This window comes from Ammospiza nelsoni, chromosome 6, assembly GCF_027579445.1.
Source record: "Ammospiza nelsoni isolate bAmmNel1 chromosome 6, bAmmNel1.pri, whole genome shotgun sequence".
Taxonomy (NCBI): domain Eukaryota; kingdom Metazoa; phylum Chordata; class Aves; order Passeriformes; family Passerellidae; genus Ammospiza; species Ammospiza nelsoni.
The window spans coordinates 26,020,478-26,039,920 of record NC_080638.1 but is presented as its reverse complement, the minus strand read 5'-3'; the positions used below and the strand labels follow the sequence as shown (position 1 = coordinate 26,039,920).

Sequence of the window (19,443 nt, the reverse complement as noted above, 5' to 3'; positions counted from 1 at the left end):
GATTCAGAGAAACCATGTAAGTTCAAAATCTCTACTACAGGCTCACCTTCATGACAAGTTCGGAAAACTTAGGAGAGCTGGCTGTTGCTAGAAGACTGTCTTGGAGCAGGACAAGCAGAGCACTAGAAGGAAAAAATTTATAAAGGTTACACAGAAAAAGTGCTACACATAAGAAAAAAACCAATACCAACTCACCACAGAATACCACACCGGAGACTGGGGTAAGTCCAGCAGATGAGCAACAGCTCTTACCTTCTCTCTTTTTAGTATGTTACAAGAATTTAAGAGACAGTCTGCTGAACTTAAAAGCACAAAGAACCATACTAAGCTGGCTTGTTTAGCCTGCCTGCAGGTGTACAGTCAAATTCTGATCACAATCAGTGATAATTCTTCATTAGCTAGCTGAGTGATTCTACAGACACCGGTCTTTGCTTACAAAATAAGTAAAACTCAGCCGTTCAAGGAACATAAGAGAACAGGTAAAGAAGAGCAGTTAATTGTGCACTTTTCATTACTTACCTCAAGATGTTGGTCTGGTCAGACTTCTCCAGAACTTTAACTACCAAGAGGTTGACTGATCGGATGACCTGCTCACCCTCCTCAAGATCTTCAACCCGAGAATCCAGCATTAATGTAATAAGACCATGCATTAGGTCTTTAAGCACACCAGTGGATGCCTCTCGAGCCAGACTCTCTATCTGAAATAACTACAGATTGAAGAAAGTGTCAGTTTTCCTTGCACATAATCCTGTACTATAAGGACTTCTCTAGACTACACTATCAAACCAAGACATATCCACATCTCCATGTTTCCCACAAAAGTAAGAACAAAACTATGAACAAAGCTATTTCTACTGAGTGACTTCTGAAAATACTCAGGCCACCAACTCAGCAAGCAAAAGGTAAAGAATTTTAAAACTAGAGCTTAATAGAAGTCTTAGTGGCTGTATTTTGCAGAAGCAGAGACCTTCTTCTCTTCCCCTAATTCTTATTCCCCACTTACTCTCAAAAGGTGCATTGATAAGCATTTGGCAACAAACCCTCCTAAGAAAGACTTAGTAGGAAGCTAACCTAGGTACAGAACAGACACTCCATTCTCCCACAACTTCTGTGCAGAAGTTATTTGTTCTTCACCTTATCTCTTACAGCAAGCCTTACCGTGATCATGCTCCCAATAATACAGCTGTAAAGTCTGACAATCTCATCTTTGTCCAGCTTCTCATCTGCCATATGTGTATTGTAGATCAACCGCAGCTGCATAAATGTGGCTATTAGGAATTGATCGATGTGGCCAGACATAGCTTCTGCTTTGTCCTCCTGCTTGAGAACCTCATCAATCTAAGATTTAAAAACAAAACACTTGAGTAAAGTCAACATAATGCAAACAGTGCAAAATAACAATAATTTAAATACTTTTCTGTAGGAAAGGTTTTGTCCTGACTAATCCATTTGCCAAGGCAGTTGTATTCTAAGCTTTCACCCAAAACCAGTAGCTAGAGATTTGTATTGCTAATCCAAACACAATCAATTACTGATATTTTAGAGAACTGTAATCCTATCCCATACACAAATGAAAACAGCAACAGCTGCATTATAGATTCTGGAATTTACAGTTTTATGAAATCTTCTGGACAAAAAAGCGTCTAACTAGTTAAAGTCACCTTAAACCCATGCAAAAACTATGGGGCAAGACAATCCTTTTGCCAAGGATCTCTAAAACAGTTCAAACTTAAAAGTTAAGAATCACTGACTAACTGGCTATTACAAACTCTTAGCAGAAATAATTTGACAAAACCAAAAATATAACACAGAAGCACTCATGAGAAAAGCATTAAGGTTATTCTACATCTTTCAAGTGGAATTTCTATTGCTAAAGCGAGTCAGATGGCCCCTGTGCACTTAGTTTTGTCATCAGGGAGATTCTGAGCAGAGCCCACATCACCTGACATGGATGCTCCACCACAGTGCAACTCATCACCCTCGCAGGCAAAGTCTGGTACAGTGTGATTAGTTGCTACCTTAATTCACTTACCTGTGTCAGAGCCTGGATGCTTGTATTTATATCACCACTGGCCACTTGGGAAATGACAAAGTTGATAGTAGAAGCTGTGTTACTGTGCATGTCATCAAAGTGTGGGGACACAGCACGGATTCTAAAGGGTTGGAAACAGGATTCATTACTTTTTGGAGAGCTACACTTATGTACACTTAACTGCTGCATTTCAATGAAGATTTAGAGGAAAAAGGATTTCATTCTTCACTGAGGATTCTCAAGGAAGGAATAATTTCTTTTTACCATGTCTATTGCACTGTTTGTAAAGACACTGATAATGCATTTACAAACTCAATACCATGAAACTATGGTATTGACTATGGTATTAACTATGAAAATGCCTAAGTAGAACTAATATTTTTCATTAAACATAACTGTTCTCTAGATTTCAGAAGAGCACAACAAACCTTTGTTTTGCCATCTCTTCATGTTAGCTGACATTACCCTCTTATGGAAACAAGTCTGAATGTAGAAACTTGCACTATCAATTCACCTTTTCAAAATACTTTTTTAGGCAGCCCTGCTGATTTCACTTAGGAGGTAAAACTAAACTCACTTGGGCTCAGGAATCAAGACTGGCTCAAAGATGTCATCTAGTTTGTGTTGTACAAGTGCTGGCATCTCACATCTGACAGTTCCATTGTCATTTTCAATTTCATCAAGATCCAGTTGAAATTCCCGTGGAACTGTATGTGTTGTCTCCGGGTGGCTGCCCATGTTGCGATTTTGGCTACAGAAACCAGGAGAGAGTTTTAGTTTAAGAGGTAAGATTATTAGCACTACCATCCACTGGTAACTTTGAAGTTCTCATACTAACACAGGTTTTGCAGTTTGGATTATATTCAAGCCCCTTAACTCACTCTGCTTTTCCCCTGGTCCTTAGTAAAACAAACTTCTGTAGGCCAGAAGAGCAGCTGCTACTTTACTTGTCCTCCTAGTTTCTCTTGTAAACCACAAGATACCCTGTACCTGTGCCAGGTATGCATGGTTTGGGATAACTAGCACAGTTTACAGTACTATTAAAATAATATAACTTTTAAGTTTGAAGGGCTTTTTTTTTGCCTTTTTTAAAAATAATGGATAGGATGCACACGTACAGAGCAATTTCACAAGCCCCTCTGAGTCCAAGACTCACAGCATTCCCACATGACCTATACTGCATATCAGATTTCTCAAGGAAATAATTGAATATATAGTTCTCAGCACAGACTTTTAATCAAAAATGATGAGCAGGTGGCAAGGAATAGTTTCTGAGCTTTTTTGTTTTGGGTACTGTTGTCCCAGGCTCTACAATTCACACATGCTTATCCATTTTTATGCTTAATGTCTAATACAACCAGAACATGGTCCAACAAATTTAGTCCAACAGACTGAAAGTTCTCCCAATATCGTTAACAGCTGCTTAATGTGGAAGTGCCATGTCTGTCTGCAGCCTGACCTACAGTCACCTTGACAGAAACCTGTATTTCTCTTTTCTTTCTTTTCTTTTATTCAGAGATCTATAAATAATCTAGAACTAGCCATGGCAAACCCATCACCCTCAGGAAGGGATGGCAAGGATAGAAATTGAAAGATACAAGAGCCTTGCTACCAAGGAGTTAGTGGGCAGTACTTACATCCTATAAGTGCGATACATAATTCTGTCCATGGAGAAGCAGTGAAAAAAGGCACAAGACCATTTAGAAAGATTTCAAGACAGACAAGACAAAAAAATTTCAGACATTTAGATTTATATTATTTGGCCATTTTTCACAACATGCGAAGATGATGATACAAGAACTAAAGTGACATTGTCAGACATATTAGCACATCCACTATGCAGGTAGAGACCATAATGGAACATCACATACTTGAGTTTGGAGGACATGTCCTCAGCTTGTCCCTTGCGCATCATGCTGGCATTGGCACTCATGTTCTGAGTACGCTGAGGTTTCTCCTCTGCCTGTCTCACTGGAGCAGAAGAGGGTCTCTTGGCTGACCGCTTTATTCTTTCCTCCAGCATGCTCATGTCTTTCTCTGAAAGCTGTAACACACAATGCTATCACTCATCCTGAGTTGTATGGGTTTTAGAAGTCTCAGTCACCTAGAGGATTCACACCATACTTATCAGTGCAGACTGAAATTCACTAATATGAAGGTGAGAACTGTCAATGCTACCTCTGAGCAGCAAACTCACCAGAACACTCTGGACTGTCAGATGCTACTTCAAGAGCTAATTAACCCATGCTGACAAGCTGTAATACAGAATACACCTATTTCTAGCCCTGTTTTTTCTTTCAAGAAACAGTTAATTTTGAATTCAAACTATGGTACTATCCAGTGTTTGTAATTGTTGCATGTGTTGCTGCAAAAACCCAAACAACAAAAAAAAAAAGCCCACCCACCTTTCTACATTCCCTACTAGCAGTGCTTGAACACTCTGGACCCTGCCACAGAAGCCAGAGTTCTTCTGATAGTTGTCCTGTTCAATGTACTCATAATTCAATATGAATACCAGATCAGGCAACTTAATGCTCCAACTCAAGCAGTGAAAAGATTAATATTTACCTGCTTATCTACCAGACTGAAGACTACCAATTACTCCATTTGAACAAAAGTAGGCATTACAATTTCATGAGCAATACTCTCCAGCATCCCTAGATTTAGAAACCTTCCTGAGAACCCACAGATGGACCATACTGAAGCTCAGAAAGAGCTGAATTGTTCAGGTGCTACAGTTTTTCCTTTACCTTGAAAATTCAAAAGCAAATGGACTATGTAAAACTGAGGCAGAAGCAGATTGCACTCTGAACAATAGTTAAATAGGATGGAAATATAAGATGTTAATGAAAATGTAATATTAACTCTCATGGGAACAGTTACCAGAGAAAATAAGAGTCACATTAAATTTCAACTTTTCAAGAAGCTGGAAAAAAAAAAAAAGTGGGGCAGCCTTCTCATATTCCATAAAATACCATCCAATAGCTTGTATGCCCTATGGCATATGACACAACACAACAAAGCTGCAAAAGCATTAAAATATCTATCACATTCCAATCAGTTTTAATGCTGCTAGAAACATTACCAAGGTCAAATCCAGAGAACAGAACTGTAAAAAAATTATCTAACTGCTTTTTATTCAGATTGGAATTCAGTCTACTTAATCTGATATGCACAGTAATTAGAAACACAGTGAACTAGCTTTCCATTGCTGAACACTGGAAACTGAGTTTTACCATCTTTAACTTTTACTGCATTTTAGATGATAATGATTAAGTATAATTTTCAGAGAGCAAAACAGCAGCAATACAAAGCAGCATCGTTCTGACACTTTAAAAATGAAATGCAGTAAGATGAAGCAAGCAAGCAAAACTTACCAGACTTCAACTGCAAAGCAACTGGATAAGTTGGGGACAAAGAAAAATAGCTGAGAACTCATTGGAGCCCCAACAACTAGCCTTTCTTGGCCAAATAACTTATCCAAATACTCTGAATCAGATGTGTCACTTGTAAAATTGACTATAACGCAAGTTACTCTTTATAAACAATTTAATTCCCATGAAGGTCAGTCTTTCTCTTTTTTTTTATTCATGCACATCCAGGTTAAATACAGCTCTCTTACTGGAAACAGGCTGATCTCTTACTGGAAACAGTCTGAGGGTTGGGGTTGGGAGCATACTGAAGGGAAGGCTGTGAGGAAACCTCACTGCAGTCTTCCAGTACCTAAAAGGGGCCTACAAGGAAGCTGGAGAGGGACTTCTAACAAGAGCATACAGTGATAGAAAAGTAATTACTTTAAAATTAAAGAAGATAAATTTAGATTGGATTAGAAACTCTTCACTGTGAGAGTGGCTGAGGCAATGAAAAAGGATACCCAGTCCCTGGAAGTGTCCAAGTGTCTCTGCCCATGGCAGGGGGTTTGGACCTAAATGGCTTTTAAGGTCCCTTCCCAAACCATATGATTTCATATATTCTGCTATCTGGGATTAACCAAATAGCCATCAGAGAATCTATGATGTAGTAAGTTATTCTCAAAACTACAAAATGCTCTTGACACCAACAGCAAGATGTACCATGATCAATCACAAGCAAAACAGTGGTAATCCCCCTACAAAAGCATAAGGACTGACTTGAAGAAAAATCAAACCACCAAAGCCCAAACAAACAATCCCACAAACCAAACCAAGCACAGCATGCTAACCCAAATCCACCATGAACTCATGTGCAGTTATACTGACATTTCCAATCAGCTTGAACACTTGGTCACCATGGACGTTGTAGACAGTCACGATGGTGTTCAGTGCAGCGTTGCGCACGGTGTTGTCCCGGTCACCAATGTGGGTTGCCATTTCTTTTAAGGCTTTCCCTGGAGTTGGCTGGCATACATTCATGCCATATGATTCAACCAGACATCCAAGCTCTTCCAAGCATTCTAAAAGAAGATGATAACATATGCACATTCAACTTAAAAGCTGCTGTGAAGAGAGCCCTCCCAATTCCTGTGTTGCTTGTACAGCTTGAACATTCACTGTAGAGAACTGCCAATCACAAAGCTGAGGACAGATATACTCCAGGTGATTTATGGGATCAACGGTAAGCTACAGCAGACTACTTCACAGATAAAAGCAGTCAGTCATCCTTCTACACTTCAAGTATTTCCCATAACCATGGAGGAGCAATGCTACAGTTAACATCACATTCAGGTAAACAGTTGTGAGCTTGCAATACTATATTATGTATAGAATTTAACTTTCTGCTTATACCAGGATAAGATACTCTCAAAGTGATCAGGAAGTTGTTTGAACTACAAATGCCACAATTTTATTACAGACATTATTTGTGGTGAAACAGATGTACAGTCTAGAGACACTTCTTGCTCAGATTAACTGATTCCCTTGGTGAGTAGGGACACAGTACTGTCACTGTTCTCACTAGCACTGTTTCACTAAGAAAACAAGCCTACTCAAGGGACTCATAATACTCATAGCAACTTAAGAGATTCCTTGTCTTCGGAAGGTATAAAGACACCAAAATATAAAAAGCAATATGATACTAGTTGAAAATCCCATCCTTTAAACACTTGCAAACATCTGCATAAAATGCCATGTGCATGCAAATTTCACATCCCACTCAACATTCTTATGCTGGGTTTTTCAAGATGCAAAACAAAGCAATTTCAAGTACTTTACACATGTACAGTTCAAACAGGCCATTTCCTACCTGCACGTTGTTTGGAGTTTTTTGACTTTGTCCCCTCCATGATAAAAGGGAACATCTTGCTGGCTGGATAGATGAGACACATTCTGTTCAGAATGGCACGTACATCCTTACGGATGACATCTTTCGGTTCTCCTACCTAATGGAAAATTAACGTAAAAAAATTAAAAAGAGGGGAAGAAATACAAAATATTTTATACAGTTTTGTGATACTTTTGACTATGCTAAATAGTCTTAGGAAAGCCAGAATCATTCTCAAGGCAAAAATCCTTTTTGTCAATGGCTCTTAAGGGAAATACGCCATATAGAATCGTAAAGGTGACAAAAGACAACCTTAACACCATTGAGTCAAACCATTAAACCAACACTGCCAAGTCTACCACAAAACCATGCCCCCAAGTGGCACATCTACATGTCTTCTAAATACTTCCAGTGATGGAGACTAAACCTCTTCCCCAGACAGCCCATTAAAGTGATTGACAACCCATTCAACAAATAAAATTTTTCCAAATATCCAGTGTAAGCCTCCCCTAGAATAATTTGGGTCCTTTTGTTCTAATTATATTCACTTATTACTTGACAAACAACATCAACATCCCCCTTGCTACAGCCTCCTTTCAGGTAGTTATGAAGAGCACTAATATATCCCCTGAGCCTCCTTTTCTCCAGGTTAAATAAACACAGCCTGTTGAATGTCACACAAGCCACCACCTGGACTTCACTCCATTCGCAATATATTTAAAATTAACATATTGCAATGCTTGATGGTATTCTGCCATAATCCTCATGAAAAATAACATTAGATTCTGTAAAACGAATTGTACCTTTAGGATAAGATATGGGATGAAAGAGGATGCTTCATTTTCGGTGAGGTGATACTCTTCTTGACTCAGCAAATTGAAAAGCAATTTAAGGTATTCAAGTGCTTTCATCAAAACACTTGTGTTGGTATCAAAGAACCGCAGGGTAAGCCATTTTAGGATCAAATCCAGGCAGCTGATGACTCCATCTTTTTCACTCTCCAAGTGCTTGAAGGCAGTTAAAAAAAAAGTTACATAAATGAAACACATATATACACTGTTCAATAAGAAAATAAACTAAGCTATGTCTGATAAGATAATCTACATTTATTGGTATATTCTTAGAACAATACATACTCACTTTTAACTTAGATGCCTTTCTGAAATTCTAAGAGAAGTCTCTGGTGAGGAAATTTTTCCTTCTCCTGAGAAACAGTATTAATACCAACTTCATCATACCTCTGAAAATTATTTCTATATATGTTTAGGTTTCAACTACACAGAACAATGATCCCTGGCTCCTCAGAGAATTTCTATTTTATTTTAATTCAAGGAGTATCTTTCATAGCAGAGAGTAATTCTGTCAGCCTCATCTTCTACCACAGATCCAAACTCACCTCAATCATAACAGACAGTGCTTTGTTGTGGTGCTGGAAGTCAGCATGAAACATCTCATCCTGTAGCCACTTGGCAACACAAGTGGACATCTGAGTTTTCAGCTGTTCAATATATTCATCACGGGGAGTAGTGAAATTCCACTTTAACACCTGTAAAAGGCAGTATTTAGAACTCACAGCAAGTAATACCTTTTCTTCCTCATAGATGCTGCTGATTGAACATCTTTTAATTCTGCTTTAGAATCTGTTTTCAAAACCTTCTTATTACCAATAAGTGATGAAAAATTAGTGGTGTTTGCTCAATTTTTTTTTTTACATGACAAGTTTTCTTCATATGGACTGATTATCTTTACGCTATTATCTTACTAATTATCACTTTAATTCATTGTTTTTAAGCTCCAGACAGGCCTACTTACTAGCAAGTTATAAATAACACACATATTTTCACTAATAGAATTTTCCCTATTTAAATTGCTAAGTGGGGTTGCTCAAAGTAAGTATATTAAAGCATTTGCAACATACCCTAGAACTCTGACATTCTACCTGAAAACAATTGACTAAGCATAATGATACTTCACTACTTGAAAAATGTGAAAAGTCCTTAGGTTTTTATGACAATGTATAAATGCACAAAATTTGAAAATCAGAAAAGAAATACCACAGTAAGCCCACTACTGATGTATGAAATTCAACTCAAGAATCAGACTCCAAGAGATGGACAGTGGCTAACACATGTCACAGTATGTTTAATTCTAAATTAAAAACTAAAGAAAGTGTTAAAAGCCTCCACTTCAAAACTTGTGAACACATTCTGATTTTTCTCACCTTCAGAGCTTTCTCTTCTCTCATTCTCTGTTCCTTCCCATTTGGGACAATGATAAAAATAGGGCCTGATTTATCATCGTCTTCCTTCAGACTAGGCTTGCTTAGCACCTTCTTTCCCTGTACCTGAAAGAAGCAAGGTATTAGCAGGCAACACAAGCCATATACATGCTCAGTCCCAGCAACTGCAGGTGTTAGATACTTGCCACCCTCACCCTATGTGTACAAGAGGCAGAGAGAAGCTGAAAGAAAAATGTTGATTAGAAGTTTAGAAGTGTGTGCTCAGCTGCTGTGGAAGCAATACCCATGACAGTGTGCACAGTAGTACCCTGTGAATTATGAGACATCACTCTCAACCAGTGTGCTAGTTACCCACGCACATCCCTAAAACCCAACGTGGTACCTGTTTGACAGACTGGCTCTTTGTCAGACTTGAACTGCCCTTGCTGAGGCTTGCATTAGCTTTGGACAGGCAGGCATTACCCTTGGACATACTGCTATTAACATCTGACTGCTGGAAATAAGCCATAGAAAAGTCTTTGCTTAGCACGTGTTAGAAGGTTTGGAATGGAAACTTAAGAGTAAACAGCTGTCTGACAATAAAGGTCTTAATTCTACCAGCAGAGTTCTGGCAGAACACTGCACTGACTTGAGCAGACCTCCAACATCCTTCAAGGATTGTTCTGCTCATTCTTACCATGAATATGGACCTATATCAAATGTTCTTGTTACAGCACTACTTCAGACAATGAGACTGTAGAACATTTCGGGTTATTTTTAGTTATATACATAGGACAAACTTAATTATTAACAGCAAAAAAAATATTACTGTAATACAAAACAACAGAAAAATCTAACCAAAAATTGACTGTAATTAGTTGAGATCATTACATTTTTAAACATACTCCTTCCCTTTTTGCGCTTTGACTGAGAACTTCTTGCCCTTCATACTGTAAGGCAGAGGTTAATTTCTTTTGATACATGGGTTCAAAATTAACATTCATGGCCCTGGAATAGTAAGAATGAATTCACAATAGCACAAAATCAAAGAGGCCAGGAAAATTTCTAACAGAATGAGTTTCTCATTAGACTGATTTTTGACAAGACGGACTTTAGGAATTAAATAGGTAATGACAAAAGCAGTGATCAGGTAAATGATATGGGGATGTCTGTCATCTCAGAGTTAGACAAACATGAAGATTTTTAATAAAAGTTGTCCATATCAAGAACTACACTCTTCTACCAATAACACATTAACAGACCACCGCTACTAACTTTATAAAACTGATTTTACACAAAAGGCAATCAACATACCTTAGTTTTAGAGGAGAGTCCTCCTGCTTTGGCTTTTTTGAGATCAGGCTTAGATTCCATGGTATTAGATCCCAAATCATCAGCAAATGCTGGAGAAACAGTAGACCACTTAAAGTTATCTAGAAGCCCATTTTAGTTTATCAGTTTTCTCTTCTTAGGACATAAGAAAAACTGTTTGTGGATATAATATGCTTAACACACATATGTCTGAGGCTTTTAGACTCACTGAAGAAGTCCCTTAAATTCCATGCTGGCATACAAAGTTTTCCTAATTTCCTAATTAAGATTATGGTACTCAGCCAATTTGCCATTTTTTCAAAACAATTTAAAAATGCAGACATATATACAGTGCAGGCTAATGTCTAGAGCTGTAGTTGAATCTGGCTTGAGTAAGCTAGCCCCAGCAGTTTGATTCTTCAAATCATTTGTCCCCTAATCCCATCACAGAAGCATTCTGGCTGTCCCACAGTGAACTACACTGAGGAAATAGTCCAGAGAAAAAATAATGTGAAAACATAAAAAAAAATATTAAAATCAGATTAGAATTAGAAAAAATCTCCCCCTTTAGCCCAGCTTGGTTTTAGCTTCAATACCAAGTAGATGTTTTCAAATAGCAGCTGACAGATGGTCGTGTGGAAAGGAAACACCCTCCTACATTGGAAGCTAATTCAAATGCAAGAAAGACCAGAATCTTAACTATGGCTGAATACTTCTTCAGCTAAGTATGTTTATTCCTCTGGCATGTCAAAAAGCTTCAAAATCCACCATTTTCTCAGTCATTTCCCAAAATGTCAGAGAAGTTACCTGATGCAGGTTGGAATTTGGCTGGAGCTGCTCCTCCTACCCCTCTGGAAGATGCTTTAGCAGGAGGAGCTGGTTTGGCTGGCATGTTGGCTTTGGCTTTCTCCAGCATGGCCAGTACCTGGTCTTTGGAAGTTGGCTAGAGAACGAAAAGTTCAAAAAAGGAGTGATAAATTTAATAATGCCTATCACTAATCTTTCCAATACGTGCTACAGACAACAACACTAAAATTGGTTTGAAACAATCCATGCTCTGTTAAGCATCTCGGACAATGGTCATCTTAAAACATCATTGTTCTCAGATACTTTTGTTCTGAGTTAAAACATCTTTCCCTAAAGTTTCTTCTGCAAGATCTATGGGAAACGTGTAAACTCACTCTAGGTGAGGGGTCTTTGGATTTCAGTGGAGTGCCTACTCACCACTCAGGGGTCCATAAGCCAAACCAAACTGCTAGAAAACATGTTAAAGTATGAGTAGAAAAGCATTGAGCGGGACAGGAACTGGTATGGAAGCTATCTGCAAGTAATTTTTTTTCAGAAGAAAAGCAGAGTGAAATATCAAGCTCTTGAAGTAATAAGCTTGTAATTTCTCTGCTTCAGTAATCATTTCTGAAGCAGAGAAATCTCTAGCTCACAGCTCCTGACACTATTTTCAGTTCCCCTGAAAATAGTCAATGCAGACAAGCTTACATGACTCAAGACAGCATGTCATGAGACTGTGAATAGGATTTAATAGTCACTCATTCAGGATCACATGATCTAATCTTTGTAACAGAAGTACCTTCAGCTTGCCAGTGGCTTTTGCCATCTTCTCAAAGCCCAGATGCATCATGAAGAAGGGCAGGGCATCCTGTGCCTTTTTGCGCACATCCCCATTTCGATCTTCAAGGCAGGAGTACAGGTGAGGCACACACAAGAGTAGGTCAGAAGGAACAGAACGGAGGGCAGGCAACTTCTCAGCCAACCAACCAAGAAGCTGAAAGAAAGTTTAAAAAAAAAAGCTTTTAAAGAAGTGTTCACAGTGCTGTGTCAAGGCACGAGAGTCTGAATAGTAGTCCCTCACATACCATTATATTCTACCCAAACATTTTTCAGACAAATGCTCTTCAACAACATCAATTTTCATATCAGCAAATATAAAAACTAATTTAAGTACAGCATGTTAACACAACTATCTTAGAACTTGAAGCCTGGTCTTTTTACAGGCTGTTTCTTCCTTTTGAAAGGAATAGAATTTCAGTCATTCTTTTTAATGTCTCCAGTTCTGTTCCATGGTGAATTTAAGGGACCACAAACTAGCTCTTAAAATGCTAATCAAAAATGACAGAAGTTTCATTTTAGAGGCACTGAAGTCTAAATGACAGCTATTATGCAGGAAGAAAGCTTGTTATTAGCCTTTCAAGGTTTAACAATTTTATGTCAGAACAAATACACAGCTACTTCTTTTCCCACATAATGGTAGCATTGGGTCATTTCAGTCTGCATAGATAAAGAGTCCATAGCACATAAGGTTATTTTGATTTGACATACATAAGAAGCTTACTTGACAGAAGCCTACCTCTTGTCTTAGGAAAGGATTTTCTTTTTTGAGCTCTTCTGACAGGTCTTCCCCTTCCAACCACTCTTTCATGCCAGTTTGTTCGGCCCAGGCATTCACAGTTGCCAGTGCAGCAGCACGAACGTTATTCTGTAGCAAGAACAAGATTTAAAAAGAATCAACCTAAAGAGGGGTCAGAAGATTAGGACAGAAGAAGCAATAGTCTTCCTTCCCATGAAAGTAAAAAAGCTTCCACACCATGGGCTTTGAAATCTCTTTTTTTATTTGCAGCTTAAGAAGTCTAAGATTCAGAAGAATTTCATTTTATTGATTTTATCAGCTGTAGTAATCTCTAAATCAGACATTATACCCATCTACCATAATTCCTAAAAAAATAAGTTTAATAAAGAGAGTGAAAGGGTATCTCTAAAATTACTTTTACATGCTACCATTCATTGATGACAATTCTGAGAGCAACTCTTAAAGAAGCTAAAAAATAGTGTTAGTGACTTATATAGCACTTAAATAGGCTGCACATTCATAAATCAAGACAAATGGATTATGGAGCCTGCTATTAGGGCACTCCTATTTAGGATACACATGAGCAAAATCAAGAGTGAGGGAACCCTCTAATTCCTACCAATTTCCATCATGATTTTTCCAAGCAAAATTTAGAACAGCACCCTTTTTTGAAGCAGCTATATGAAGTTATGAGAAGCCAGATGGAATATTTAACAACCATGGTTCTTTAAAATTTTATCAGTCAAGACATGACTTTATACATATGACCTTCTCCTGCAGGCTGAATTTCTGAGGAAAGCTAATAATGTAGTAGACTCTTTTAGTAAAGTATGAACCATATTAAATGCAGAAGTAACATCCAAGCATATATGTAAACAAGAAGTCAGCATCCTTGCTTTACCAACTTCTCCCATCTTCTATCTCATTGAGGAAAACAAACAAATCGTGTGCTGCAGATAAACATATGGTCATCAGCCTCTCTGACAAGGCCTTGGTTCCTATCACCCAAATTTAACTTGTCTTCACTCATGCTTCAAGCAGATTACTTTCCTCAATTATTCAGTGAGTCCACTACAAACACACTGAAGTAGGACCCAAAATGGACCATCCTCATCTTCAAAAACTTGACAAATTTAATAAACTAGTTAAATCTTGCACTTGAAGTACTTAAAAAAATCAGCACTGTAAGAGTGTTCAAAGGAGTATACAATTTTCTGTCAGCATTACAGTGCTTACAAGTTACATCAGTATTATGCATTTTAGTAACAGCTTCAGTTAATCACAATTGGTCTTACCCTTAAATTACATACTTGCAACTCTCCTTCCAGTCTGGGGCTCTGAGCAACCTAGCCTAGTGGAAAGTGTCCCTATGGCAGTGAGGTTGGAAATAGATGGTCTGTAGGGTTCCCTTCAAACCTAAAAAGTTTGGTGACTCTACAAAAGGAGCTTGCTGTTACCTCAGGATAACTGGTGAGTTTAAAGAATTTAACAGTCATATAAAATCTCAGATCTTGAAGACTTTTAAAGAGATATCAGTTTTAACCAGATTTTTATCTAGCCCTAGAACCAGTCCAAATCTTTCCTCTGTTTGGGACAGGTAGATCCAGCTTCTGCTCTTTTTCCAACTCATATTGCAAGCAGAGACAGCTGAAGTATGCCATCTTTGATAATTGCCCATGACTTCTGGCACAAGATATTGGCACCTTCCCAAGCCTTTTTACCCATTGCTTCAAATAGCACTTTCCCATGGTCCTAAGCTTTATTTTGACACAGTATCCTGTCAAATTCAACACTGATGTTATTTACACAAGCTTCCGTGCCAGTTGGGAATGTCCTCCATCTACCTACAGTTCCAAGGGTCTCTACACAGTGGCAAAGACAACAACAATGTATAGTGTAATCCAGTGATACACTAAAAATTCTACAAGAAACTTTACCAAGCAAATCTTGTTCAGTGTCTAAAATACTGTACTTTCAGCAGCAGAAATATGCATATAGTTACCACATTAAATTAAAAGCCAGATTGTTTCACTGGGTTTAGTTACAAGGAGGAAATACACCTGAATATACATTTAGGCATGTATTTATACTTGAATTTTAAATTGTCATTCAGGCAATAACTTTTTAAAAAAAACTGGTAAGCTTCCAAGGAAGTTTTAACTACCAACCACCTTTCAGGCATAGCTTAGATACACAAAAAGCAAAGAGATCTTGACATCTGTCCTACCTTACTATCTCCTAGGACTGTAATGACAGGAATCCCCAAATTTTTCACATACTGTTTGATATTGGGGCCCATTGCTGTTGCTAGTTGCTGAAGAATGCTCAGTGTTTGTTGCACCTGCACATAAGGAAAAAAAAGGTTTATTTAAAACAGTATTACAAGCATTTGTGCAAAAATTCCCAGTTACACATGGAAAAGAGATACTGCTATATATTAAGCTTTTACTTTAGAATGCCTGCTCAATGAAACCAGCCTTAAAATTCATCACATAAAAAAAACCAAGAAATACTCCCATATTCTGAACAAATTAAATTTCAAGTAAAAATATTTTCAAACAAGGGACAATTCACTTTTGCTTCACAAATGAAGCAATGAGTCAAATACTTTTAAGATTTCCTTTTATTACATTCAGAGTAAAGGTAGTTTTTCCTTTCTTTTGAAGCATTTTTAAATGAAAAAGGCAAATATTTATTAAAATAGGGAAATAAATTATTTGGAAACACACAGCTCACTGTTTTCCAACTGTTGATCTAATGACATTGAAAGAGACCACATAGAAATAATCAGGGTTCAGAAATCATGACTACCTTAAGATTTAAGCTGGAAACAACTGAAACAGGACTTTGAAAAACATACCAAGATTTTATTGGAGTCATTGAGACGACCCTTCAGAGCAGCTGGAAGTTCTCCTATGTTTGGCTGTATGAACTTTGCTTCATTTATTATGCTTGTCACTTCATCTAGACCTTCCTTTCTGATCTTCCAATTTTTATCCCCAATCTTAGACACTAGTTCTGCTGTGATCTTATCACTGCAAGAGAAGAACAGGGAAAGTGCCCATTTACTTAGTGATAGCACTATTAGTATTTGAGTCCTTTAACATCATAGATTTCTGCTTAGAAAGGAGTTATAAATGCAAAGCTTTGAATTGCAGTGGCAGTGTATCTTCAGGTGTTAGAATACAAACCTACCCAATATCTGTTCTTGGCAAGAGATCCACAACATCATTCCCAACCTCCTCCTGTTCTTCTTCTTCACCATCATCCCCACCTCCCACACTGTGCCTGGAAATGCCACGAGTTGGAGCTGGTGCTGTCTGTCCTTGCATCTGCAAGCAACACAAAATCAGAAAGAACAATTTTACAATTTTTCATTTGACATTAAAAATAAAACCACTTGTATGATATGAATGCACTGGATCAGGACAGCAGACTTCTAAACCATTATACTACTCAAACAAACCCAGGAACTTTTAAAGTTCATAACGAAAAAAAAATGGCTATTGAGATAGCTACACATAATGAATTTGCAGCCTTTGTGCACTGTCATATAAACCTGGTTCAACTACAGGCCCAAGGGTTAGACCACAAAATTGCTACGAATTCCAGCTACTGAAGTTTCAAAGTAGCTTTAATGACACTTGGTAGCAAGAGAGCTCCACTTCATACCTTTTCAAATTCTGCATCTATCTGGGAGAGAAGGGCTGGCTTCTCATCTTCAAAAAACATTCGCAGAGAAGGGCCTACATAAAGATACATTACTCCCAGCAGTGTAATGGCAGAAGTCCTCACAGCCTGCCAGAAAAAGGAAAAGGCACTGAGTCTTCAAATTAGGGTCTGATAATAATTCAGGATTAAGATTCTAAATTTACTCACTGGGTTGGTTGCAGCAAGAGCTGTCTTCACATTACTGATGAAAGCTTTGACATTCAATCTGTGGAAAGAAGATGTCTCCCATAAATAAAACACAACACAGGAAACAGCACCAACAAACAAAATCATCACAGTATGTTAATTAAAAAGATACACCTAGACAGATTTACACAGCTAACTTAGATACAGAAGACATGATCACTCACAAAACAGCATCACAGGTACAGTACCAGTGCAGATAGCAGCTGCTTAAATAATTACTGAAAGACCAGTTTGGAGAATAGCCTACTGTGAAAATCAATCAGTAAACAATTTATACAAAAGCCTACTATTATCACAGCTGGAAACTTTCTTAAACTACATAATCCACTGCCAGGACTGAAATATTGAGGAATGAATCAAGAAACATCTTAAGTACCTGAAACATGACTATACAATAAAGGTGAGGGTGTATTACTGTTGTGGTGGATCTTTTTTTATTTTGTTAGTTAGTCTCATAATCTTCCAGAAAAAGGCACATTTTTCAAAAGGATATTTACAAGAGAAATAAAGGAAGGTTTAAATTCCTGAATCTTATATATTATCTCTGCAGCCTCAAATACTGCTGTCCTAGTAACACATCTATACACATTCCATGCTACAAATATGTATTTTTGGTGGAATTTACTAAAGAAGAGGTTATTTCCCAGACTTAATCAACATCACTATCCATTTAAAAGCCACAAAATATCTCAAGACAGGCATTGTAACTCCCCAAGTAGTCAAAATGATATATGAAGTTTTCCCTGCTTAGAGATTTTTTTTCTTCAGGACTAAACTCTATTGACCACATTCAGTTAAAAGACTAGTGATTAAAAATTAAGGCATGCTATCCCTGGATCTGATGGAGAAATAATTTCTCACACTCACAATGCCAGATATAATAACAGCTATTTTGTTGGCTAAAACTTTATTCAACTGTAATCAACCTCAAAATGTCTCCCAAGGAGATTAACAGGCATGCTGATTATGTACTCTTCTGTAGGTTGTCAGATTCAGTTGTTGTGTTTTTTTCTTTTCCACTATAAAATGTATAATGGTCCACCTGGGTGCAGGTGTATCCAAGCAGGAGTATAACAGGCATGCAATACCACAGCTCTGTGCCCACCCCACACCTGTAAGTGCCTTAAGACAAATGCTCTTCAGAGAAGATCAAGGAATGAGTAAAGTAGCTAGTAGTGTAATCACATCCTATCAAACTAGTAATGCCAATACTTGGTTATATACTTAAAAGCTACAAGAACATGGCTAACATCAGAGCTTAAGGAACTAGAGTTCAGATGAACAGAATCTTAGTTCCAGATTAGAAACATTTTCATTCAAGTTTCTCTTAGCAATTTACTTAAAAGACTTACCCAGAAAAGCCAAACTCTTTAATTGCATTTGAAAGCCAGTTCAAAGTTTCTGACTGGTTTTTAGGATTCTTCTGAGAGAAAGCCGTAGCCACAACCTGGAATAGAAGAGAGTTAAGTGTAAACTTGCACTGGCAAACCAGGTGACAAAGCACTGTAATAAATAAGTGAAGACACCTGCAAAAAACACAGGGCAAGTGAACAGGAAAAGCTGAGGTAACGGAAAAGGAAAAAGCAACTGTGTCACTATAGCAGGATAGAACTGGAACTGAAGTGAACCAGAAGTTCCTGAAGTACTTAGAGGCAGCTAGAGACACCTTTTTTATGGATTCATACCTGCTTTTTAAAAAGAGCCTTAGATAATTATTCATTATTACTATGCCTCAGAAGATCACAGAAGAGATCCTTCTAGAAGCTGTGCTGAATCACATGGAGGACAGGGAGGGGATTGAGACAGCCAGCATGGCTTCACCAAGGGCAAGTCCTCCCTGACCAACCTCATGGCCTTTTTTGATAGAGCAATTACATCAGTGCAGTTACAAATACCATATAGCTGGACTTCTGTCAAGCCTTTGACAAGGTCCCCAACAACATCCTTCTCTCTAAATTGGAGAGAGTAATGGATTTCATGGGTGGACTTATGTGGGTAAGCAACTGGTGGAATGATGACATCCAGAGGGTAGTGGTTAATGGCTCAGAGTCCTGATGGACATTAATGGCAGGCAGCACCCCTCAGGGATGCATACTAGGACCAGTGCCATTTAACATCATAAATGACAGACAAAAGGATTGAGGTTTTCCTGAGGGCAAGTTTGTGATGGCCAAGCTGTGTGGTGGAGTTAACACACCTGAAGGACAGGAGGCCATCCAGAGAGACCTGGACAAGCTTGAGAAGTGAGCCCATGGAAACCTGAAGAGATTCAACAAGCCAAGGTGTTGCACCTGGGTCAGGGCAACTCCTGGTATCAACACAGGCTGGAAAGAGAGTGTGTGCAAGAGAGAGCATCCAGTCCCT

The 19,443-nt window shown here is 38.1% G+C and overlaps 1 protein-coding gene and 1 non-coding gene across 5 annotated transcripts in view; both read right to left on the bottom strand.

Moving 5' to 3' along the window:
• The window catches only part of CKAP5 (cytoskeleton associated protein 5), a 54,144-nt gene that overhangs the window by 7,361 nt on the left and 27,340 nt on the right, over positions 1-19,443 (bottom strand). The window contains exons 18-40 of one of the 4 annotated variants that reach the window (XM_059473718.1): positions 18,432-18,526; positions 17,041-17,098; positions 16,834-16,959; positions 16,357-16,493; positions 16,022-16,196; positions 15,389-15,502; positions 13,162-13,290; positions 12,385-12,579; positions 11,607-11,742; positions 10,803-10,891; positions 9,892-10,002; positions 9,492-9,614; positions 8,667-8,816; positions 8,074-8,277; positions 7,253-7,388; positions 6,271-6,464; positions 3,904-4,076; positions 3,670-3,693; positions 2,610-2,783; positions 2,033-2,153; positions 1,159-1,338; positions 520-707; positions 47-122 (exon numbers count right to left, since the gene is read on the bottom strand). In XM_059473718.1, the coding sequence (XP_059329701.1) occupies positions 47-122; positions 520-707; positions 1,159-1,338; positions 2,033-2,153; positions 2,610-2,783; positions 3,670-3,693; positions 3,904-4,076; positions 6,271-6,464; positions 7,253-7,388; positions 8,074-8,277; positions 8,667-8,816; positions 9,492-9,614; positions 9,892-10,002; positions 10,803-10,891; positions 11,607-11,742; positions 12,385-12,579; positions 13,162-13,290; positions 15,389-15,502; positions 16,022-16,196; positions 16,357-16,493; positions 16,834-16,959; positions 17,041-17,098; positions 18,432-18,526 (3,108 nt within the window). The remainder of the gene's footprint in view (positions 1-46; positions 123-519; positions 708-1,158; positions 1,339-2,032; positions 2,154-2,609; positions 2,784-3,669; positions 3,694-3,903; positions 4,077-6,270; positions 6,465-7,252; positions 7,389-8,073; positions 8,278-8,666; positions 8,817-9,491; positions 9,615-9,891; positions 10,003-10,802; positions 10,892-11,606; positions 11,743-12,384; positions 12,580-13,161; positions 13,291-15,388; positions 15,503-16,021; positions 16,197-16,356; positions 16,494-16,833; positions 16,960-17,040; positions 17,099-18,431; positions 18,527-19,443) is intronic. The other 3 variants (XM_059473719.1, XM_059473720.1, XM_059473721.1) reach the window with 3 other exon arrangements.
• On the bottom strand, positions 1,875-1,985 carry LOC132075231 (small nucleolar RNA SNORD67). Its single transcript, XR_009418744.1, has one exon. It is a non-coding gene; the product is annotated as a small nucleolar RNA SNORD67 (small nucleolar RNA).